We start from the raw sequence: 24,244 nt of genomic DNA on the forward strand, positions 1-24,244 counted from the left end.
CTAGCATCAAATTATCCATCAGATGATAGAAGTAGCAAGGTACAGAGACTGGCAATTCATGGTTACAAAATGAAACTGATCCACTAGACATTTCTAATAAAAAGGATGTAATGAAAGCAGCAGCGTAGGCACTTTTCCAGTTTCCAACGCTTCGCCCTTTGACCCTAAGAGCAGCAAAGGGAACGATATTCCTGCTTCAAGAGACCAGAACAACAAATAGGTCCATGTTCCTGCTGATACACATATGTAGCATATAAAAGCCTGCCAGGAAGCCAGGAATTTAATCCAAAGATCCGAAGACAATGCAAAACATCTATAAAAATAAAAAGGTTAAATCAAAAAGAGAAGTCATACAAATAATATGGACAAGAGTGAACCTGGGCAAAACGGATAACAAGAGCAGACAATAAAAATACATCAGTAAATACAAGTCTGAATCATATCTGGTGCCAAGATTCCTAAATGAAGGCAACGTCTCAGAGTCTGGTGCTCCTAATGATGGTTACTCATATATTACACCAAAGATAATGTAATGAACAGAACTTTATACCAGCTAAATAAAATAACATAAATCTAATGCAAGCTTTGTCAAGAGGCTGAGAGTACCCAATGAGGAAAAATATAGGAGCAAGTAGAAAGAGATACGGCTGCATTTCAGGTAACTAGGTTTGAGGAGGAACAGTCCTCACCAGATGTAGAGTCACAAAGCAAATTAAAGACTGGGCATCAGCTGAAGATACGGGGACGTTGTGTTAGTATTTAAAAAAAGGGGTGGGCACCAACACTTCTGCCTTAATTGGCAGCCATGGCCAGAGAATTCTGGCCTATTCTTGTTTTTCTTCCCTTTTCCCTACCAATTCATCTTGATTTCCCTCCGGAGGTATGTACAGTGGCCCGGTGTAGCCTGGTACGTTGGTGCGGGTCGTGGGGAGTTCGGGTACTGAGTTTTTTCCAACTTGCCGCTACCTGGGTCCGTTGTGTGTGCAGGTGTGCAGGTGTGTGTGGAGACCACCGCTGCTACCCAGGTCAGAAAACACTGCGCCGATCAGAACACCTTTGGCCTCGCTGGATACCGGCTCCATCGCTTGACTACTGCTGCACCACCGCAGCAGGGACACCGTTAGTTCAGCCTATCCATTATGCCAGTTGCTAATCCGAAAGTAAGGGCCGCTGTGGTCGGACGTTTCTGTGACAGCCAGATTATCTTGGCAAGCCCTGCTGAATGCTTCCAAGGAGTCTGGATTCACCACAGAAATGAAAAAAAAATAATACTGCACCTTTTGAACTGGAACACCTCGGCCAGCACTGCCAGACGCCAGCAATCGGGATCCTCAGCAGCGCTAGCCATCACCGTCGGTTTCTTTCATGAAGAACTGGGCGATCATTGCTGAACCCCCCCCCCCCATGTCTCCTTAGGGATAAGAAGGGATTGCCAGGTGTGACTGGTGGCGCTGTAATATGGCAGTCTCGGCACTTGGCTTTCAGACGTTTTACCCCACTTACTCTTACCATCCAACCCCCACCCCCCTTCCAGAACCTGTATGTGCCCAAGCCAATTCCAGGTACAATGCCTCTGTACTTGGCAAAATAAGCGATTCTGACTCTGGAGATTCATCCATTCACTTGAAGCGCAACTGAAATGCGAGGGACATGGTGACTGAGAGGGTGATGGTATCCATTTCCATTTAAACAATACCAGTTGCCTGGCTATCCTCCTCTCTGTCATCAGTAGTGTCTGAATCACACACCTGAAATAAGCATGTGGCCAATCCAGTTAGACTTCAGTGAGAAATATCTGATCTGTATGTATGTTCAGGGTCTGCTAGAGACAGATGATCAGCTGGACAGCCAGGCAATTTGTATTGTTGAAAAAGAAGTAAATATGTCATCCTCCATAGCCCTCTCAGTTCAGGTGTGCTTTAACAGTGAGAGAGACGTAGGTGTTATGTTGTGAAATAAGCCCAGAAAAGTGTTACAGTAGGAATAATAAGCCATCAGTTTTGGATTTCAAAAAAGGTTTCAAGAGTTTGGTCAAAAGAGTAGGCTAAGAGGACACCAACAATTTGTCATACTCAGCACTATGGCCAACATTGTCAGTGTCCAACCTCCTACTGGCATCATTTAAAAATTCCAGTGGTAAGTTATGTCCTTAAATAATTGTCAAATATAGGACATAAAAAGAAAAAATGGTTCAGCCAACTGGTTGCAATAGCGGGTAGAAAGGCTACCACCTTAATTTCCGCAAACCCTATCTGCCTATCTACCATGCTGCTTTTAAGTCTCTGATGCTTTATGCGGCACAGACCAAGGACAAGTATGCAAACCAGATGTTTGCTGACTCAAACTAAGCCAAAAGATCAACATGAAAACCTGCCAAATTGCAATTTTTCACGGGAAATAAAAAATATTTCTCCACTGCAACAAAAAATCTCCAGCTGTGGTTACAGTTGATGTTGATCCAATGCAGTTGCTCACTATGTGACATTCCCAGCAGGGCCACCCAGAAGGCATCACCGAGAGGAATGGAGTATAGGGCCCGGCAAAAAGTGCAATGCACAAAGGCCCCAGCTGTAGTCTGTGCCCGCGACGCTCTATCCTCTGCCTCACCGTCTCCACTCTACATCTCTGTGTATGCCCTCTTCTATGCCCCCTGGCAGACTTGCCTCTGCTGTTTAAAGCTACATCAGCTGGTTCATAAAATGCTGAATGGAGCGCAGATTCTGTGCTGTCAAATCACACAATTAACCCGAGTCTTTTGGTTGAAAGACAGGAAAAAGAACCGAGAGCCAAATCTAGTGTAATATGTTCAACCAAGTATGGGAAAAAATTGAGATGAGAATATACTCACAAGTGTGGGTCACCACATAGGCGACCACTATGAAGGCAGGTGGGGAGAATTATAACCTGACCCCACTCAGGTATAAAAAGTCGCTCTCTATAGAAAGAAAAAGTTGGGGATACACCCCTCCACCTAGGGTGGACAAGCTATGAGTGGTAATTGGTAAATAGAGGCGCCAAAATAGGATAAAATGAGTTAAAAACGTAAAAGGAGGGGGTGGGTGGAACCACTACCCTCACATAAAATGACCAGGCTGAATTCAGGCCGTAAACAGTATAAACAGATATTTATTAGTCTCCAAAAACGGTGCAACGCGTTTCACGGGCACACATCCCGCTTCATCAGGCAATTCTGAGATAGGAGAACACAGTAGCAGGTCATATATGAGCTAGAGCGCCTCTGTAGTGACTCTACAGAGGCGCTCGCCCTGGGCTCGCTACATGATTTAAAAAAAAAAAAAAAACTGCTGCGCTGCCCCCTGGCGGAATTTTTCATACCGCCAGGGGGGTTGAGACACAAATTTCATGTTACATACTTTTAATTAACAAAATTGTAATATGCAAGTTAGAGGAGGAGGAGTCGGAGTCGAGGAGTCGGTGGAATCCTAAACTGAGGAGTCGGAGTCTGTGGATTTTTGGACCGACTCCACAGCCCTGATTCAGACACTGCTGCAGCCAAATCAGGGCTGCCAGGCAACTGGCATTGTTTAAAAGGAAATAAATATGGTAGCCTCCATATCTCTCTAACTTCAGGTGTTCTTTAAGTAATTTCTAGCACATTTTACTCTGGAACAAATCTACATCTTTCCTTCTCCTCTGCCCTGGCCCCTGTGCTACCACTTGATCCTTTCTGTGCTCCAGCTACCACACCTACTCCCTTATTCCCTAAGCCCCCAAACTTCTTGAATGCCTAGTTTACAAGCAACTGTCCCAGTTCCTTTACTCTACTTAACCCTCTATTTGAACCCCTTCAATCTGTTTTCTGCTCGACTCGCACTACTTAATCCGCACTCACCAGGGTCAATGAGGACCAAATTCTAGCTAAATATATCCCCAACTACACCATAGGCATCCTCCTCCTCTGCTTGCAACACCATTGATCATCCCCTCCTCCTTCAAATCCTGCATCTACGACTCTGCCCTGCATATCCGCCATTTTCACCTGGACGTCTTACAAGATTTTTTATTTAAACTCCCCCATGAAGAGACAGAACTCATAGATCTTCCCACCCCAATCATCCAGTCTTCTCTCCGATGTATCTATTAATATTAATATTAATAACACGTCCATCCGCCCTGTTACTCAAACCCGCTGCCTGAGTGTCACCCTCAATTCAGCACTCTCCCTCACATCTAGAACATCTCCAGGTCATGCCACTTCCATCTCTGCAACATCACCATAATTCCCCCTTTCCTAACCCACGGCAACTCCTGGACCATTGCTCAAAATATTAGCTTATTACTGCTTTGAATTCTTGATGGGAGATGTCTCCTCACTTCCTGTCCTTGTGAAGAGACCATGGGTTTGACTTGACAGGGCGTCACCCCTGCAGCACAATATTGTATTGCTGAGGGCTGGAAAATTCTCAAAGAATTCAGACTACACCCCGTCCTTTTTCAGTCTTAAAAGCATGATGGCACCAGTCTATTCTGCCCATACAGCTAATGTAACTCCAATGAAGCTGCTTCAGGACATGTAACCAAATTCTAACAGCCACACATTTATCTACAAAAGTATGATTTCAGACACGATAATCAATAAGCTAGCATACAATTATATCCACATCTGTGCCTGGAAATGGACTTTCATTCCCTTCTCCGTCTAGCACCTACCTAACAGAAAGAACAGACCCCAATACCCAAAATCTCCTTGTACTCCACTGTGAAGTCTTCAATTTTGGGACTGGCAACGTTCTTATTTGCACTATTCTTTTACTGTACCAGCCTAGCTGTCCACTTAGTACCCAATCTCTGGGCTTATGCTTCTCCATATTCTGTATATAATTTGCATATTTAGCTATCTGCCTTGGGTTGCTACTGGGACGAAGTAATAAGTAGGGTTCACACAGGTGCCTGACGACCAATGATAGCCCTGTCCGTTGAAATGAATGGACATCGCTGGTACCGTTGTTTACGCAAATACTGCATTTTTCCGATTTTTCCTGTCTGCCAACTCTTAGGCCATCCAAGAAGCTACATCTAGCTTCAAGGATCGTTAAAGAGAACCTGAACTGAAAATAAAGGTTAAAATAACCATACACAGGTCATACTTACCTCCCGCAGAGTCTACTACTCAATCTCTTTCTCCTCTCCCACGTCTCATTTGTCCGCTGTGATCGATGGATTTCTCCGTCCTCCATTTTAAAAATGGCCATAACCCCATAACCGCTTCCTGGTCAGCACACTGAAAGGCGGCCTAGTGCACACCAGAGCGGTTCGGTTGCGTTTTGCGATCCGCTTGCGGCTGCGGATACGCTTGGGTAATGTATTTCAATGGGCTGGTGCACACCAGAGCGGGAGGCGTTTTGCAGAAACGCATACTCCCGGGGTGAGGCATTTTTTGGATTGTGTATGCGTTTCTGCCTCAATGTTAAGTATAGGAAAACTGCAAACCGCTCTTAAAAAACGCCTGTTCAGAGAGGTTTTGCCGGCGTTTTTGTTACAGAAGCTGTTCAGTAACAGCTTAACTGTAACAATATATTAAATCAATTAAACAATACACTAAAACCGCTACACAAAAAACGCAAAACGCTAGCTGAAACGCTACAGAAAAATAAGAAAAAGCGTTTCAAAATCTGCAAGCATTTTGCACATCTGCTAGCGGTTTTTTGTGTGCACCAGGCCTTAAAGAGAATCTGTATTGTTAAAATCGCACAAAAGTAAACATACCAGTGCGTTAGGGGACATCTCCTATTACCCTCTGTCACAATTTCGCCGCTCCTCGCCGCATTAAAAGTGGTTAAAACAGTTTTAAAAAGTTTGTTTATAAACAAACACAATGGCCACCAAAACAGGAAGGAGGTTGATGTACAGTCTGTCCACACATAGAAAATACATCCATACACAAGCAGGCTGTATACACCCTTCCTTTTGAATCTCAAGAGATCATTTGTGTGTTTCTTTCCCCCTGCAGCTATCTTCCACTGAAGTGTCAGGCTGTTTCTTCCTGCAGAGTGCAGACAGCTCTGCCTGTATGTAATTCCTCAGTATGTGAAAGCCCAGCCAGCTCAGAGGAGGATTTATTTAGCTTGTAAAAGATAAGAGAGAAGAGAGAAGCTGCCCTAATCTAAATAATACACGAGCAGTGTGCAGACAGGGGCCTGGAGGGGGGAGATGCATCACAGAACCACAACACTGAAGAACTTGGCAGCCTTCCAGACACAGGCTGACAAGTCTGACAAGAGAGAGATAAGTTGATTCATTACAGAGATGGTGATAGTAGAACGTCCTGCAGTAAGCCAGAACACATTAGAATAGCTTTTGGAACTTGTAGGATGATAAAAAACAGGATGCAATTTTTGTTACGGAGTCTCTTTAAACTGTGATATCACCCACCTGAGCCATAGGGAAACTTGAACATGACCTTTGCTCATCAGTTGCAACTGCCACCTGCTGATATATAACTGACAGCAACTGTTATATTTCAGTTCTGACAAAATCTTGTCAGAACTGGAAGGGATCACTGTAAGAAGGAAATGGTGAGCTTCTGAGAGGAACTGACAGAGGTTAGTATGGAATCTTTATTTGCAGCTACGTCATGTGTTTATTTTAAATAATTTTCCTCGCTTCAGGTTCCCTTTAAGTGACACGCCTCCTAGTCCCCTGCCTGGGTCAAAAGCGATTAAGGGCAGGAATTGCCGCCGAAAGCTGCCAAATGCTTTTTTGTTCACTAGAAAAACACATTTCAGCGAGATGCTGGGGGACAACTGTCTGAACAGGCCCTTATTCTACATAACAGTAATTATACACTGCCTGCTGGAACAATCCTGAGAACACATACAAGCATAATAATAATAACATTCAAGTACAAATTTATGGCAGCTCCCGAACTCGCTTAGGCTTTGTTAATCTGCGCCATAAATTCAAGGTGCCTATAAGAACACACAGGCTTAGGATGGATGGAACAATTTAAAACATACAATATTAAAGGCGTCTTACACTGGCGAAGCTGCGGCACAATGTTAGGCTCGCTATTCTGGAGAGTTGTGTATATTATTTATTGCAGAGATGTAAAGTGGATACTTCTGAACGAGGTCAACCACTCACACGTGGAAATAAGATCTGGGCGGACTTCAGCCTCAATAATTCAACTTTTTACAAACAAGGAAAGCTTGAAACATTTCCTAAGAAGGCTAATAACTCATTAATATGTTCCAGAGAAAGACAGCTCTTTAGTGTGTAACACTGTAGAATGATAAAAGTTTCCTAGGAACACAGAGACAGATAGATATATGGTATGACCCAGCTCTGCACTGCAACAAGATCACTGCTAATGATTGAAATCAGTCATGAGGTCAGCTGCTCCTCTCTTCCATGAAATTTGTTTTCTAGAATAGAATATGCAGTGATCTGATCCAACTCAGCAGTGCAAAGCATATTAATGTCCAGGAAAGTGATGTGACCCGAAGCAGGCAATAGCCATTTGCCGCAGAACAGCCAAAACAAAAAAGGGTGACTACATTATAAGGATTAAGCATATATCGGTGTTCTTACATTTCAGACACAAAAACTGCAATTGGACAATGAAACACAACTTAAAGGTACTTTTTGCTGGCTGGTTATGTGATTACATATTACAGATTGTTGTTTCATCAAAGGAGGCTGCACACATTTTTTTATAAAACAAACATGGAGTTGCAGCACACAGCTCTTCTTTTATTGCACAACGCTAAGAATATACAGGCAGACAGTTTTGGTCATCCCCGACCTTTATCAATGCTAATGGCTGTCCATTTATGTTGACAAGTTACATAACCTTTTTCTATTTTAGCTGTTTTTAACAGGGCTGTGGAGTCGGAGTCGTGGAGTCGGGCAATTTTGGGTGCCTGGAGTCGGAGTCGGGAAAAAATGCACCAACTCCGACTCCTAATGAATTTGTAACTGTAATTAAAATAGAAAATATGATAAAATGTTCTATTTCTCAGATAATAGTCATTAAAAATAATGTACATATACAGTAATAGCTGTGCTTAGTCCACAAAAAAGAAATAAACCAATCAAAATTAGTTACTTGTGCTGCTTCAATAAAGCAGTCCCCGTATTTTTAAGGTCAGATATACATATCTGATTGTGACTGTATATATGATGTGTACACAGGAATCTCTTATATATACTAAATAACATCTATGCTGTAAGAATAAAGCCTGATGTGTAGCTGTGTCACTAATAGAGATGGTCAACGAGATGGAAATAATTCTGCATTGATGCTGATTTATGCAAATGTACGCACTCCCTTTGCTGATGAAATCAAATAATTTGATATGTTGTTAAAATTTGGTTTGGTGACTACAAATTAAAGGGTAACTGAGACGGATGAAAAGTAAAGTTTTAAACATACCTGGGGCTTCCTCCAGCCCCCTTCAGGCTAATCAGTCCCTCGCTGTCCACCACCCGGATCTTCTGCTATGAGTCCTGGTAATTCAGCCAGTCAGTGCTGTCCGGCCGCATGCCGCTCCCACAGCCAGGAACATTCTGCACCTGCGCAATAGTGCTGCACAGGTGTAGTATGCTCCTGGCGGCGGAGTGTGTGCATGCGCACTACGCCCGACTGGCTCAAGTACCTGGACTCATAGCATAAGATCCAGGTGGTGGAGGAGGACAACGAGGGACTGATTATCCTGAAGGCGGCTGGAGGAAGCCCCAGGTACGTATAAAACTTTAATTTCATCTGTCTCAGGCTTACTTTGTTACACAGTAGTACTATACTCTACATATGCACTCCCCACAGAGCTGCAGGGAATTCACTGAGAATGCTGTGCACATTGAACACAGAGGTGTTGTCTGTTTACAATCTCATCATTCCCCTGCAGAGTACCTGCACATCATTCTTACATGTACCCACAGTTACATTGCCTAGGGTCAGATTGTGCATGAAGAATGTGTAATAGAGGAAGAATCTCCTCATTCTCCTGCAGAGTACCTGCACATCACTCTTACATGTACCCACACTTACATTGCCTAGGGCCTGATAGATGTTCTTTGTTCCGGTTTGTACCTTTTACAAGTACTCTTACCAAGGACTCGTTTTAGTCTAAAGGGAATAAATATAGTAGTCTACATATCCTTCTCACTTCAGTTGTCTTGTAAAATTCCTAAGCGTTGGCAGTTAAGAGACGAATTTCATGTTACATACTTTTAATCAACAAAATTGTAATATGCAAATTGGAGGAGTCGGAGTCGAGGAGTCGGATTCGGTGGAATCCTAAACTGAGGAGTCGGAGTCGGTGGATTTTTGGACCGACTCCACAGCCCTGGTTTTTAACACAGTTTTATCAATATTTGGGCACCTCTTTCCCCCTTGTGCTACCCACCCTTCTTTGGGAGGGGTGTTCCATTTTGGTAAGGTGTACCCTCACACGCATAACCAATTTTCGAGTTCTTTGCCAAGAGTGCGACTAGAGTCTAGTGTATCCACCTGGCTTCAGTGGTTTGTTACCTGTCTGCAACCTCCGTTTGCGAGTACCACTCTTCACCACAATTTTGACTTCTTGCCATTACTTATTACACTATTGAGGCTCCAGTTGTCTCTATGCTGTTTCTCCAGGGTGTCTCTTTAGATTACACTACACAACTGCAATATATTGTGGACCCAGAGGAGTCAGCACAGTTGCCTGTCGCTAGCCTATAGGTTCTGTTGCTTTGCAGGGCATTTGGGGGGAATTTGAGTCCGAGGTCCTACAGAGCAGTGCGGGAGTGACAGCAAGTGGCAGGTGGAGTAAATTAAGAAGACAATGCAACTGCCCATCGGTTGGCCGAATCGATGTTTCAGGCAGATTGCTAGCTGGATGGCCCAAGTATGATGTACATACAATAGATTCTCAGCAGCGGCAGTCAATACCAGCCGCCTTGGCAAAGTTTAATCTAGGCTGGGTACGGTGCTTTAGGATGTCAGCATACAGAGATCTGGTCACTGTAGACTCGCGCTCTAGTCCGTATGTGCAGCTTAGTTAGACCAAACAGGAATCTGTGAATCTGTGTTCTGACTCCTTCCCCATTCCATCATCATCCACATGAGGTAGTCAGAATGCAGCTAAGAGAAGACACCGGTCAGGCCTGGTTCACACAGCAAAAAGCTTTTTCGAAGTGCTTATTATTTAAAAAGCTCTTGCTAACGTATTGTTATGTGTGTGTTCTCACTTATGTGATTTTATAAAAACCACCCACAGCATTGCATTAGCAAGGACTTTTTTAAATCACGCTTAAAAAGCTCTTACAGTGTGAACCAGCCCATAGCCTTTCCCCGAAGACACAGAACTGACCCTGTTCACAGGAGGAGAGGTCAGGTGATGGCTTTGTGCAGAGGAAAACTCCCACTCTACTGGTAGTTCCAAAATGTGTACACACGTCTGGTTCACATGACTAACTTCTCCAAACTGTCAGCATTGAAAATTCTAGGAGGGTGAACCAGGCATTTAAAGGAAACCCCAAATTAAAGAAAATGCCAAAAGAACTATTGTTCACTTTCTTTAACCTACTGGGTACCAGCAGCATAACCCCCCTTAAGGGCTAGAGCATTTTATATCGGATCAGTTTATTTTGGCGCACAGCCAAACGCTGAAACTGGGCGCCCCATAGCAGCAATGCTATGCTGCGCGGGGCGCGTAGCGGTAATTCGGGGCTCTGGCGGCTGCCAGACCCCGAATTACATCTCCCTTTGAGTTGTGACAACTCGGAGGGTGAATAGTTTTTAACGCCGCCTCAGAGTTTAGTGGTAGCAGTGAGAGCCGTCATTCGGCGCCGAAACAATATGCACCTGTTTATATAACCAGGCAGTGGTATCCCCAGTATGGATAGCTAGGCATGGGTATCCCCCATATAGCCAGCAGCCTTTACTCACCTTCCAGGCTCCAGCGATTAGCAGCTCTACCCAGCATCCCTGCTCACACTGCTGCTAGGTTCTGGGTCCCGGCTTGATGACGCCATCAAGCCGGGACCCAACATTAGAGGCAGAGCAAGCAGGGATGCCAGGCAGAGCAGAGGGGTGCCAGGGCAACGTCAGGAAGGCAAGTCTCAGTCCTCTTCTTCCCCTCCTACCACAGCTGCTTTCAGCTGGCGATCGAAGTGATCACTATGGCTCCTGATCAGTGAGGGGAGATGTTGGCTGTCATATAACAGCTTAATCTCCCCTCTCGGGTGCATGCCATGACAATAAACCCTAGAAGAGGAAAGAGGGACAGGGGATTTGCTTGTAAAACTATGTACACACACTAGCGTAAAAGGTGGTCGCCAAAGACCGCTTGGGCTGAGAGACTAGCATGTGCACAGAAGTCCCCTGATGTAGCCTAAAGATCAAGCATTCTGGACCTTTAGCGACATTCAACTGTCCCACAAGTAAATTATCCCGCCTGCTGAAAGCCAGTCCATCGTCCAGCATCCATCCTCACTCTTCACTTCATAGCAACTAGTGTTGGGCGAACAGTGTTCGCCACTGTTCGGGTTCTGCAGAACATCACCCTGTTCGGGTGATGTTCGGGTTCGGCCGAACACCTGATGGTGTTCGGCCAAACTGTTCGGCCATATGGCCGAACTAAGAGCGCATGGCCGAACGTTACCCGAACGTTCGGCTAGCGCTGTGATTGGCCGAACGGGTCACGTGTAGTGTTGGGCGAACATCTAGATGTTCGGGTTCGGGCCGAACATGGCCGAACTCCGAACATAATGGAAGTCAATGGGGACCCGAACTTTCGTGCTTTGTAAAGCCTCCTTATATGCTACCTACCCCAAATTTACAGGGTATGTGCACCTTGGGAGTGGGTACAAGAGGAAAAAAATTTTTAGCAAAAAGAGCTTATAGTTTTTGAGAAAATCGATTTTAAAGTTTCAAAGGGAAAACTGTCTTTTAAATGCGGGAAATGTCTGTTTTCTTTGCACAGGTAACATGCTTTTTGTTGGCATGCAGTCATAAATGTAATACATATAAGAGGTTCCAGGAAAAGGGACCGGTAACGCTAACCCAGCAGCAGCACACGTGATGGAACAGGAGGAGGGTGGCGCAGGAGGAGAAGGCCACGCTTTGAGACACAACAACCCAGGCCTTGCATGAGGACAAGAAGCGTGCAGGTAGCAATTTGCATTTTGTCGCCATGCAGTCATAAATGTAATACAGATGAGAGGTTCAATAAACAGGGACCGGAAACGCTAACCCATCACAGATGTTCATTGTTCATGTTACTTGGTTGGGGTCCGGGAGTGTTGCGTAGTCGTTTCCAATCCAGGATTGATTCATTTTAATTTGAGTCAGACGGTCTGCATTTTCTGTGGAGAGGCGGATACGCCGCCGATCTGTGACGATGCCTCCGGCAGCACTGAAACAGCGTTCCGACATAACGCTGGCTGCCGGGCAAGCCAGCACCTCTATTGCGTACATTGCCAGTTTGTGCCAGGTGTCTACCTTCGATACCCAATAGTTGAAGGGTGCAGATGGATTGTTCAACACAGCTACGCCATCTGACATGTAGTCCTTGACCATCTTCTCCAGGCGATCGGTGTTGGAGGTGGATCTGCACGCTTGCTGTTCTGTGTGCTGCTGCATGGGTGTCAGAAAATTTTCCCACTCCAAGGACACTGCCGATACCATTCCCTTTTGGGCACTAGCTGCGGCTTGTGTTGTTTGCTGCCCTCCTGGTCGTCCTGGGTTTGCGGAAGTCAGTCTGTCGGCGTACAACTGGCTAGAGGAGGGGGAGGATGTCAATCTCCTCTCTAAAGTCTCCACAAGGGCCTGCTGGTATTCTTCCATTTTGACCTGTCTGGCTCTTTCTTCAAGCAGTTTTGGAACATTGTGTTTGTACCGTGGATCCAGAAGGGTATAAACCCAGTAATTGGTGTTGTCCAGAATGCGCACAATGCGTGGGTCGCGTTCAATGCAGTCCTAGGCCGAAGAGGTCATAGCCTAGGGTCACAAAACCTGTTTATTTGGGCAATTTCAATGGTGGCGAGTCTGACGTACATAAATCTCAGCCATGGCCGTTAGCAACGTCTGAATCTCACGAAATGTCTCATGCAGGTAGAAGACATATTGTTAGACTTGGATTCCAAAGATGGGGTCCCTACATCTCTGCAAACCAGAGTTACAGGGGTCCAAAATTGGTAAAATCCCCCATAGGATTTCATTGCCTCCCTATTTCACTTTCCAAAATCTCACATCTTTTCAAAGGGCAATGGCTCAGCAGTACCAAATTTTCTAGCATTGTAGGGACCCTTAGGGGGATCATGACTGGTGAGTTTTGCCACTGCTGAGCCATTGCCCTTTGAAATGGTGTGAGATTTTGGAACGGTAAATAGGAGGCCCAATGAAAGCCTATGGGGGATTTTACCAATTTTGGACCCCTGTAACTCTGGTTTGCAGAGATGTAGGGACCCCATCTTTGGAATCCAAGTCTAACAATATGTCTTCTACCTGCATGAGACATTTCGTGAGATTCAGACTTTGCTAACGGCCATTGCTGCGATTTATGTACGTCACCATCACTACCATTGAAATAGCCCAAATAAACAGGTTTTTGTGACCCTAGGCTTTGACCTCTTCGGCCTAGGGGCCCGAAACTCACCAGTCATGTTCCCCCTAAGGGTCCCTACAATGCTAGAAAATTTGGTACTGCTGAGCCATTGCCCTTTGAAAAGATGTGAGATTTTGGAAAGTGAAATAGGGAGGCAATGAAATCCTATGGGGGATTTTACCAATTTTGGACCCCTGTAACTCTGGTTTGCAGAGATGTAGGGAACCCATCTTTGGAGCCCAAGTCTAACAATATGTCTTCTACCTGCATGAGACATTTCGTGAAATTCAGACGTTGCTAACGGCAATTGCTGCGATTTATGTACGTCAGACTCGCCACCATTGAAATTGCCCAAATAAACAGGTTTTGTGACCCTAGGCTATGACCTCTTCGGCCTAGGACTGCATTGAACGCGACCCACGCATTGTGCGCATTCTGGACAACACCAATTACTGGGTTTATACCCTTCTGGATCCACGGTACAAACACAATGTTCCAAAACTGCTTGAAGAAAGAGCCAGACAGGTCAAAATGGAAGAATACCAGCAGGCCCTTGTGGAGACTTTAGAGAGGAGATTGACATCCTCCCCCTCCTCTAGCCAGTTGTACGCCGACAGACTGACTTCCGCAAACCCAGGACGACCAGGAGGGCAGCAAACAACACAAGCCGCAGCTAGTGCCCAAAAGGGAATGGTATCGGCAGTGTCCTTGGAGTGGGAAAATTTTCTGACACTCATGCAGCAGCACACAGAACAGCAAGCGTGCAGATCCACCTCCAACACCGATCGCCTGGAGAAGATGGTCAAGGACTACATGTCAGATGGCGTAGCTGTGTTGAACAATCCATCTGCACCCTTCAACTATTGGGTATCAAAGCTAGACACCTGGCACAAACTGGCAATGTACGCAATAGAGGTGCTGGCTTGCCCGGCAGCCAGCGTTATGTCGGAACGCTGTTTCAGTGCTGCCGGAGGCATCGTCACAGATCGGCGGCGTATCCGCCTCTCCACAGAAAATGCAGACCGTCTGACTCAAATTAAAATGAATCAATCCTGGATTGGAAACGACTACGCAACACTCCCGGACCCCAACCAAGTAACATGAACAATGAACATCTGTGATGGGTTAGCGTTTCCGGTCCCTGTTTATTGAACCTCTCATCTGTATTACATTTATGACTGCATGGCGACAAAATGCAAATTGCTATCCGCACGCTTCTTGTCCTCATGCAAGGCCTGGGTTGTTGTGTCTCAAAGCGTGGCCTTCTCCTCCTGCGCCACCCTCCTCCTGTTCCATCACGTGTGCTGCTGCTGGGTTAGCATTACCGGTCCCTTTTCCTGGAACCTCTTATATGTATTACATTTATGACTGCATGCCGACAAAAAGCATGTTACCTGTGCAAAGAAAACAGACATTTCCCGCATTTAAAAGACAGTTTTCCCTTTGAAACTTTAAAATCGATTTTCTCAAAAACTATAAGCTCTTTTTGCTAAAAAAAAATTTCCTCTTGTACCCACTCCCAAGGTGCACATACCCTGTAAATTTGGGGTATGTAGCATGTAAGGAGGCTTTACAAAGCACAAAAGTTTGGGTCCCCATTGACTTCCATTATGTTCGGAGTTCGGGTCGAACACCCGAACATCGCGGCCATGTTCCGCCTGTTCGGCCCGAACCCGAACATCTAGATGTTCGCCCAACACTAATAGCAACTGAAGTGTCGCTAGCCGCTGGGCTAACAACTCGTCTGTACACAACTAAGCCCTAATCTGTCACTCGATGGATCGAGTGCCGATCCCTACAGGTGACTGCACTAGTACATGTTTGGAGAAAGAAAATCCACAGGCTTGTGCAAGATCTAAAACCAGCATCTTTGTTTGAACATGGATGGACACAGAAACAGAGACATCCACAAAAACGTGTGTCGGGCTCACAATCTGCCCTCAGGGCTTGTTTCCATATAGCGCGCTCAGTGTTCTCCCCAGAAATTTTTTCCAGCCGGGTGGCATGAAAAAGTAGCCGGGTGGGGCACAACAGGGGGAATGCAGGGCCGTGTAAGCTTTGCTGACAGCATAGCAGAAGGAGGAAACGAGCCGATATCAGCCGGGTGCTTACCAAAATTAGCCGGATGGAGGCCTGGGGAAAACACTGAGCCTCCATATGACTCTTGCTTTATTGCTAGGTACAGAGATGCTAGGTGAGATTTTCTGCCCGATTTACTGTCAGAACGATTATTTCCAACATGTCCGATCTGCTTTCTGATCAATTGCCGAGCATTTTCCGATCGATTTCCGTTCACTTCAATAGGAAATTGCTCGGAAAATGCTCGAAAATCGATCAGAACGCAGATCGGTCATGTTTGAAATAATGGATCTGACAGTAAATCAGCCGGAAAATCTGTGTATACCCAGTATTATATATGCACCATCTGTCTTAAAGTGAACCTGCCAAGTCAAAACCAGGAAAAACGGTTGTTTGATTGTTTTCAATGTGCTATTACAGTGCCTTTTGTTTGCGTTTGAAAAAAGCAAAACAAAAATAGGCTTGATTTGCAGTACACAAATCCGGTTCACAGTGCAGGTGAAACAGACATCATATTGTTATACGTTTTGGGCATCATTAATGGTTCCGATCAACCACTATTGTTCCGTCAATGTTTTTTGGGGTTGGTTCCTCTACCAATCATCTGATTGGTAAGGTTTTCATTATTTGTGGACCCCATTGTTGTGGAACCACAAGGCTCAGCATGTCCTACAGATTTAACTGAGAAGCTGCAAATTCACACATAGGTATGAACTGGGTTTTTTGTTGAGAAAATGCAAAGCTCAGCATGGTTTGAAAGGACATGCTGGCCCCTTGAGATTCCAGAGATTAGTGTATCCTAAGGGTTAAAAAAGAGGGGGTGGGAATACACTTCAGGACAGAGCTTTATGTGTGCAAGCTGACCTAAGGTCACAGCTTTTTTTTTGCCTGTACCTATCAGATCAGACTGCTTTTTTTTCCCCTTCAGCGCTGCTGTCTGTGTGCTGTTCTCTGGGCAACCAGGACATCCAGCTCTCTGCAGCGAGTGGAGATCTGCTCCATGCGTCTGACACCCGGGGAGGAAGTGAGTGATTGCCTGCACTCCTTTCTTCAGTCTGAAGTGCCGTAATTCAGAGATGGGAAAGTTAGTACGGCACGTAAATGTACAATTGTACGGTGGGGAGGGAGAGAGACAAGTGACACAGCCGTGAGGAGGAAAGGAGGCACTAAATACCAAGATTACAAAGCCAGACGGGCTGTAGTTTGCCCAGCTCTGCTTTAGTCACACAGGCTCCAGCGTCCCTTCACGATCGTGCAAGCACAGACAGAGTGAGAGACTGCTTGCAACGTACCTCGTTCTAACTTCCTAGAAGAGCACTATGCAGTATAACAGATGGCCCCGCCTATTGCCATGCCGAGCCAATGAGTGTACGAGCCCGCCGGAAAGCGGGAGATCTCGTACGTAGAGGAGCTGAGCTTGCTGGGCACAGAGGAGTCAGCGCTGAGTGCAGAGAACAGCGCTGGCTTTTCTAATATGCAAAATAGCAGCCGGGCGGGGCCTTAATTCACCCGGGCGGCGCGCCCACTTAATTGATCCTGGGGAGAACACTGGCGCTTTTCAGTATATTGAATGGGATCGCAAGCTCTACCCCCTGGGAATGACGCACAACGCAGAGCCTCGCAGCTCTGCTTTGCAGTGGAAACGAGCTTAGTCATAGTTGTGTACTAGACTTTAACCTTTTCCGGACAGCCTCTATTAGATCCTACGCCGCACTTGGAGCTGTTCTAGCCTGATGCGGCGTAGGATCTACGCCCGCCGCCGTTTACACTCCGACGCAATCGTGCGCACCCAAGAGGGGAGATTAAGCTGTCATATGACAGCTGACATCTCCCCTCAGTGATGAGAAGCCATCGCGTATGGCTTCTGATCACTACGATCGCCAGCGGATCATAGTGATCACTATTAAAGCTGTGGCAGTAGGAGGAGAAGAAGAGGATCCACTCACCTCCCTGAAGTTCCCCCGGCGATCGGCGCCCCGCTCTGCTCTGGGCGGCATCTCCGCTCGCTGTGACGTCAGTGCCAGGTCCCTGCTTGATGATGTCATCAAGCCGCAACCCGGAAATGAGCAGCAATACGACCGGGGATGCCGGCCGAAGAGGAGGGGCTACTGCAACTCATCGCTGGAGCCTGGGAGGTGAGAAAAGGCTTCTTGCGAAAGGAGGAAGATCTGGCCCAGCACGCCACACTGGGGATCCGGCTGCCTGACCTCCCCAAACGTGCCCCCGCAGGCAGATTCGCCTGGTCCTTAAGGGGGGGGGGGGTTAGGCAGCCGGTTCCCAGTAGGTTAAGCGGGAAAAAAAAAGAGAATTGTGAAACAGCTGCATGCTTGTTGAAAATGTAAGACAATGAGGCAGCTTCAGCACATCAGCCAAACAAACAGGATTTTTAAAATGTGATTACAAGAGAGAAGCCTCTGTATTCCTCATACTTCTGGTTCTCTTAAGTGTACCTGGAAAAAAAATTGCCCCTATGTGGTACTAACTTCAGCAGGGGAAGACTCAGGATCCATAAGAGGCTTCCCGGTCGTCCTCCACCTCTCCATTCCAGCGCTAGGACCCCCGAAAAAGAGCTGGTCAAAGCATGTTGGCAGCTTGTGCAGGCGCAATAGCTCTGTACTGCTTGGATTTCTTCGGAAAATGCCATGCTAGATCTGGTCTGTGCCACGGCGCACACGTGAGTCGTCTGTGAAGTAGCTCAGCTATCTCCGTGGAGAGTAACCCCCTGGGGAGATTTTTTGTTTTTACAGGTTAGCTTTAAGAAAAAAATTACACTTATGGTGCACATACATTGCACAATAAAAAATGTTCGCTTTTCCCATTAATTCAACCAAAATGATCAAATTGAAAGAAAGTGGAAAATCTTTTTTTTTCGATCAAGTAAAACGAACGATTATCCCGTTTTCTTGAAAAAAAAGTCTGATCGGACATGTTGGAAAAAAATCTTTATAATCGATCTAACTGAATAATCGATCACAATTATCTAATTGAATAAAAAAAATATAAAAAAATTGTACCATGTATGGGCACCATTAGGAAGATTTGTGAAAAATGCTCACACTTTTCTTTTGCTTAACTAGGGATATAGCACCACCATGTGTTGGCACTGTAAGATTGCAGCTCACACCATTTAAGCCATGTTACTTTGTTTATTGTTTAGTAATACGTCTTCTACTTTCTTGCTCAAAACTCACTGTTAATGCAACATTTAACTTCTCAATAATCTGGTTATGAGAAGCTGTATAGGATTCAGAGGCTGGGATGGCAGGTAGTGAGTCCAATGCGGCTACTGCAGCTGGGAGTAAAAGGACTGAATAGCACTGAGGGAGTTTGACTAGAAGGCATCTTTTTAAACCAGTACTTCCCAACCCTGTCCTCAAAGCTGCATAACTGTTGTACATGTTATGCAGGAAAATGCACATACAGTATTCATGAGTGAGGTAATTAGTGGGCAGTACAGTTAGGTAGTGGGTAGCAATATCTGCAGGGTGGTTCTATGTTCTCCCTGTTCTTCCTGTGTCTGCGCGAGTTTCCTACAGGCACACCCAAAAACATACTTATGACTATAGTAGAGATTTGACTGTGAGCCCCTCTGAGACACAGTGACAAGACTATATCCTCTGTACAGCACAGCAAAAGATGTCAGTGCTATATAAAATAATAATAATAACAATAATAATAATAATCGGGTCTCAGCAGTGCTGATTACCTCTGTGGCTCTCCACAAAACATGCACTTTCTCCATTAGGAGGTGGAGGAGTAGTACCCAGGGTCCTCTGTAATGGACAATTAAAAAAAAAAAAAATCACTAGTCACTTATTAATGCTGAGCAGCCAAAATTGTACCTAGTAAGTGCGCTTACATCCATATGCTGTTAAGTGGAAAAGGATCACTGTTAGAGTAGGTATTAAAAAAAAATATAAAACAGGCACTTATTGGCTCAGGTAACACATACCTCCCAACTTTTTGAGATGAGAAAGAGGGGCACTTAAGCCACACCCCCGCCACACATATCAAAGATTTCATAAGAAAAATATGTTGTTTTATAACTCAAACCACACTTATCCTTTCTATCCTGCTTCATTTTTGGTCATTTTAACATTTTAAAATTAGTAATATATCAATTTAAAGGATGGGAATAAAGTTTAGAGTCACTCAAACACATTTTTAGTATAGAAATACAGTGTTCTCCCCAGAATTTTTTTCCAGCCGGGTGGCATGAAAAAGTAGCCGGGTGGTGAAGAAAGGTCATGCTGGGTGGAAAGGCAGTTTCACATCGAAGCGGCAAATTTACTTTGGGTCCCAACATACGGACGCCGTTTCGAACGGGAACACCGTTCTTTGTCAAGTGAATAGCTATTCACTTGACAAAGAACGGTGTTCCCGTTCGAAACGGCGTCCGTTGTGTGGGCGGACCTGGCTGCAGGGGGGACATCTCCTACTGCCATGTAGGACCCTTTCCCTCTGTATGCATCTAAGAGCTTACTATACTAGAGCTATAATTACATCTTGAATATCACTGGATGTCTGGAGCTATGTTTATTCACGGATGTCTGGAGTGAATAAAATCCTGCTTTCTTAAGAAACAGCTGGTGCTGGTCATCTTTCATTGGATTGCATCAAGTTGGTGTCAGCCGCACCGACTAGACCCTGCACGGCTTACGGGCGGTTTTGGTGTGCTGTCTGAGAAGACTAATATCACCTCTCTATGTTTGATTTCTGGACAGACAGACACGTGGGAAAGACGTTTACAGCGTGAGGGGACAGAGTCCTTCACCCGTTGTCTGTCTAGCATAGCGGCATTCTCCGATGTTTGCTTTGAAAACAAGAGGCCAGCATGTCTGTAGATAATGACAGATAAGATCACTTAGGAGCCCCTCGGGAAAGCATCCTCAATTTCTCCCCTCTGCCACCGCTTTTACAGCCGCCAGGAAAACACACAGACCCAGTGGCTTGGAGCATTGATAGCAGCAGCACATTAGCTGACCCACGCTACAGTGCACGCCCCCCGCTGGTGAAGCTGTAATGTGACTGGCTAACGGGCTAGTGAGAGGCAGAGTCTTCTGAGCTGCATGAAACAACGTCATACAGTACTTCCCCTGTCCCTCCCTCCTTACCACTGACAGACAGGAATTGAGGAGGAGAGCTGGTATAGCGTCCTTGAGCAACAGCGGGCTGCCTGCAGAAGCAGTTCTGCTGCGGATGCCAGCTGATTGGCAGCCGGGCAGTGAGGAATTTCTGGTGGGCGGAGCGCCCAGCTAATAGGCTCTAGGGAGAACACTGGAAATATAATATAATATATATATACATATATATATATACATATATATATATATACATACATACATATATATATATACATATATATATATATACATATATATATATATACATATATATATACATATATATATATATATATATATACATATATATACATATACATATATATACATATACATATATATACATATACATATATATACATATATATATATATACACATATATACATATATATATATATACACATATATATATATATATATATATATATATATATATATATATATATATATATATATATATATATATATATATATATATATATATATATATATATATATATATATATATATATATATATATATATATATATATATATATATATATATATATATATATATATATATATATATATATATATATATACATATACATATATATATATATATATATATATATATATATATATATATATATATATATATATATATATATATATACATATATATATATATATATATATATATATATATATATATATATATATATATATATATATATATATATATATATATATATATATATATATATATATATATATATATATATATACATACATACATAGAAAGAGGGACAAAGTCCTGAAAGAGAGACAAATGAGAAGGAAAGAGGGACAGGGCTCCAAAAGAGGGACAGTTGGGAGCTATGCATGTTCCTTGCACCAATCAGTACCTCTGAGATGCTGGGTGCAGGTGCAGGAGCACAGTCATTCACAGCAGGCAAGAGATGTGAAGGTGGGAAAAATAGGACAAGAGTGGTTGATATATTCTTTCTGACTAGATTTGACATTTGAAGGACAACTGAGGAGTGAGAGGAATATGGAGGCTGCCATATTCATTTCCTTTTAAAGGACAACTGAAGTGAGAGGGATATGCAGGTTGCTATATGTATTTCCTTTTGAAGGACACCTGAAGTGAGAAGTATATGGAGGCTGCCATATTTATTTCCTTTTAAACAAAACTAGTTTCCTGGCAGTCCTGCTGGTCTATTTATCTGCAGTAGTGTCTGAATCACACCAGAAACAAGCAGATAATCTTGCCAGATCTGGCAATAATGTGTGAAACACCTGATTTGTTGCATGCTTGTTCAGGGTCTATGGCAGACTTCATATACATCTCAATTTGGTTGTCCTTAAAGCAATACTAGTTTCCTGGCTATCCTACGAATTCGCTACCTCTAATACTTTTAGCCATAGACCCTAAACAAACATGCAGCTGATCAGATGTTTCTAATTTTTTTTGTCGGATCAGGGTGCGTGGCTTGGGCTATGCATGCACAGAAGTCTGCGACTGGCCTGCTTTGAGGGGTCACTGTTGCTGGTTGGAGGGTCTCAGGAACAGGATGATTGCAGGGGAATGAATGAAGCACTAGGCAAGTTAAACTTTTTTTTTTTTTTTACTTAACACTTTAAGTGTAATTGAACATTACGAATTACTTACCTGGGGCCTCTTCCAGCCCCCTGAAGTACTCCTGATCCCCCTCTGTCATTCCGCTCTGCTCTGTTCCTCCCCCTCGAAATGCTGCATGCACAGCCCCATGCCACGCTCCTCCTCTATCAAGCTCCCGTGCCTGTGAGCATTCTACGCTTGTGCAGTAAGTAACAATTGCTTCTGCCCATCCGCATAACACTTCCACTGAGGTGCGTGGCCAGTCATGCGCATTGGCCACCGCCTAGCCAAGTCGTCCAACTTATGGAGGGGACAACAGGGGAATGGAGCAGAGTGGAATAACAACGAGGGACCAGGAGGACTCCAGGGGGCTGGAAGAAGCCCCAGGTAAGTAACTGGCTAATTTCAATTTTAGTATTACCTTTAAACCAAGTTACTTGCATTCCAAGGTTTTACTGTACATGTCACAGCCAGAATCTTATGGACTTCAAATACACTTGAAATTAATGGTAAACAGATATAATTTTGTAACAGAAAACATCAGCTTTGTACATATAAAAAAGGCAATTGCTACCTTTCACAAGTAATCTATCGCGGACGGATATTCTACGAGTGGATTCAGAAGATGCGCTGGAGGCTCGATTTCCTTTCACCCCATCGTCCCGCTTCAGCTTGCTTGCCAGTGTCAACATCCCGCTTTCTTGTTACCTGTAAAGCAATCATAGGGTCAGAAAAGGAGAAAATTTACACCCATCTAGACCCCTCGAACAACGTATAAAACAGAGCTGTCCAGATGACGGTCCATCAAATCTGGACATGTAAAGGTTTGTTTTGCTGGTCTCAGGGCGGTGGACCTGCTACATAAGACTTGTGTATCTTACACCTCAGTTTATGGTATCACCAACTCTGACTCCTGTATTCTTAAATTTTATCGCTATATGGAGTTGATGTCTGCTGTTGGGAACCAACAAAAACAATACTGGTTAGGAAGCTGACTCATTACTCTACTGTCCATTCAATCCTGTCACTTCCCACATGAAGGAGGATACTAGTAAAGTTTGGGCCTAAAATAAGGCAGCTAAGTCATTATGGAGAAAATGGAGGTAAAAGGAAAGCACTAGGGGGACTGCTCATCTGAATGCCTAACAGAGGTTCCCAACCTGTGTGCCGCCGCTCTCTCCTCCCCCGCTTGTCTCCCCGGCAGATCGCCTCCTTCCTACTCGTCAAATTCTGCAGGGCTACAAGAAAATGGCTGCCGCCATCCGCATTTGCGGACATCGGCGGCCATTTTGTTGTAGCCTTATAGTACGAGCAGAGGGCGGAGGCAGAGCAATTAGACGGAGCCACAGAGGGGAACATTCAGGAGGAGGAGGCGGAGGATAAGGGGCGGAGAGGAGCGGAGACACATACACAAGGGGCGGAGAGGAGGGGAGACACATAAGGGTGTGACGTCTTACTGTGGCTGGTGTTGTGTCAGATATTGCAGCCCGGAAGCAGCCTTCCTCACTGTGTATCGCGCATGCTCAGTGGGAAGTTAGACATTATTTAGCTGAAATATCTCCGCTTCCGCACCACGTATACTCCCGAAATTTTCAGGGGAGGGAGGGGACCCCCAGATCCAGCTCTGTGTCGAATTGCAGCCCCCTAGCCCCGCTAGTTCCCGAGATAGGTTTGCTGCAATCAGTCTCGGGAACCAGCGGGGCTCGGGGGCTGCAATTCGCGATAGAGCTAGATCTGGGGGTCCCCTCCCTCCCCTGAAAATTTTGGGGGTAAGTGGTGCGGAAGCGGAGATATTTAGGACGTTTCACACGTGGCTGCACAATGTAATGGAGCGCAGGCTCCTACTGCGCGTGTGGGGCTGCAATATCTGACATTACACCGG

At 44.8% G+C, this 24,244-nt stretch overlaps 1 protein-coding gene across 1 annotated transcript in view; it reads right to left on the minus strand.

Moving 5' to 3' along the window:
• UBE2F (ubiquitin conjugating enzyme E2 F (putative)) overlaps positions 1-23,683 on the minus strand; it is a 335,459-nt gene extending 311,776 nt beyond the window's left edge. Inside the window, exons 1-2 of the mRNA XM_068245372.1 lie at positions 23,523-23,683; positions 22,937-23,070 (exon numbers count right to left, since the gene is read on the minus strand). Coding sequence (XP_068101473.1) covers positions 22,937-23,054 — 118 coding nt within the window. The 5' untranslated portion in view covers positions 23,055-23,070; positions 23,523-23,683. The remainder of the gene's footprint in view (positions 1-22,936; positions 23,071-23,522) is intronic.
• Positions 23,684-24,244: the final 561 nt, after the last annotated feature.

Source organism: Hyperolius riggenbachi, chromosome 7 (genome assembly GCF_040937935.1).
Source record: "Hyperolius riggenbachi isolate aHypRig1 chromosome 7, aHypRig1.pri, whole genome shotgun sequence".
In the NCBI taxonomy this organism is placed as follows: Eukaryota; Metazoa; Chordata; class Amphibia; order Anura; family Hyperoliidae; genus Hyperolius; species Hyperolius riggenbachi.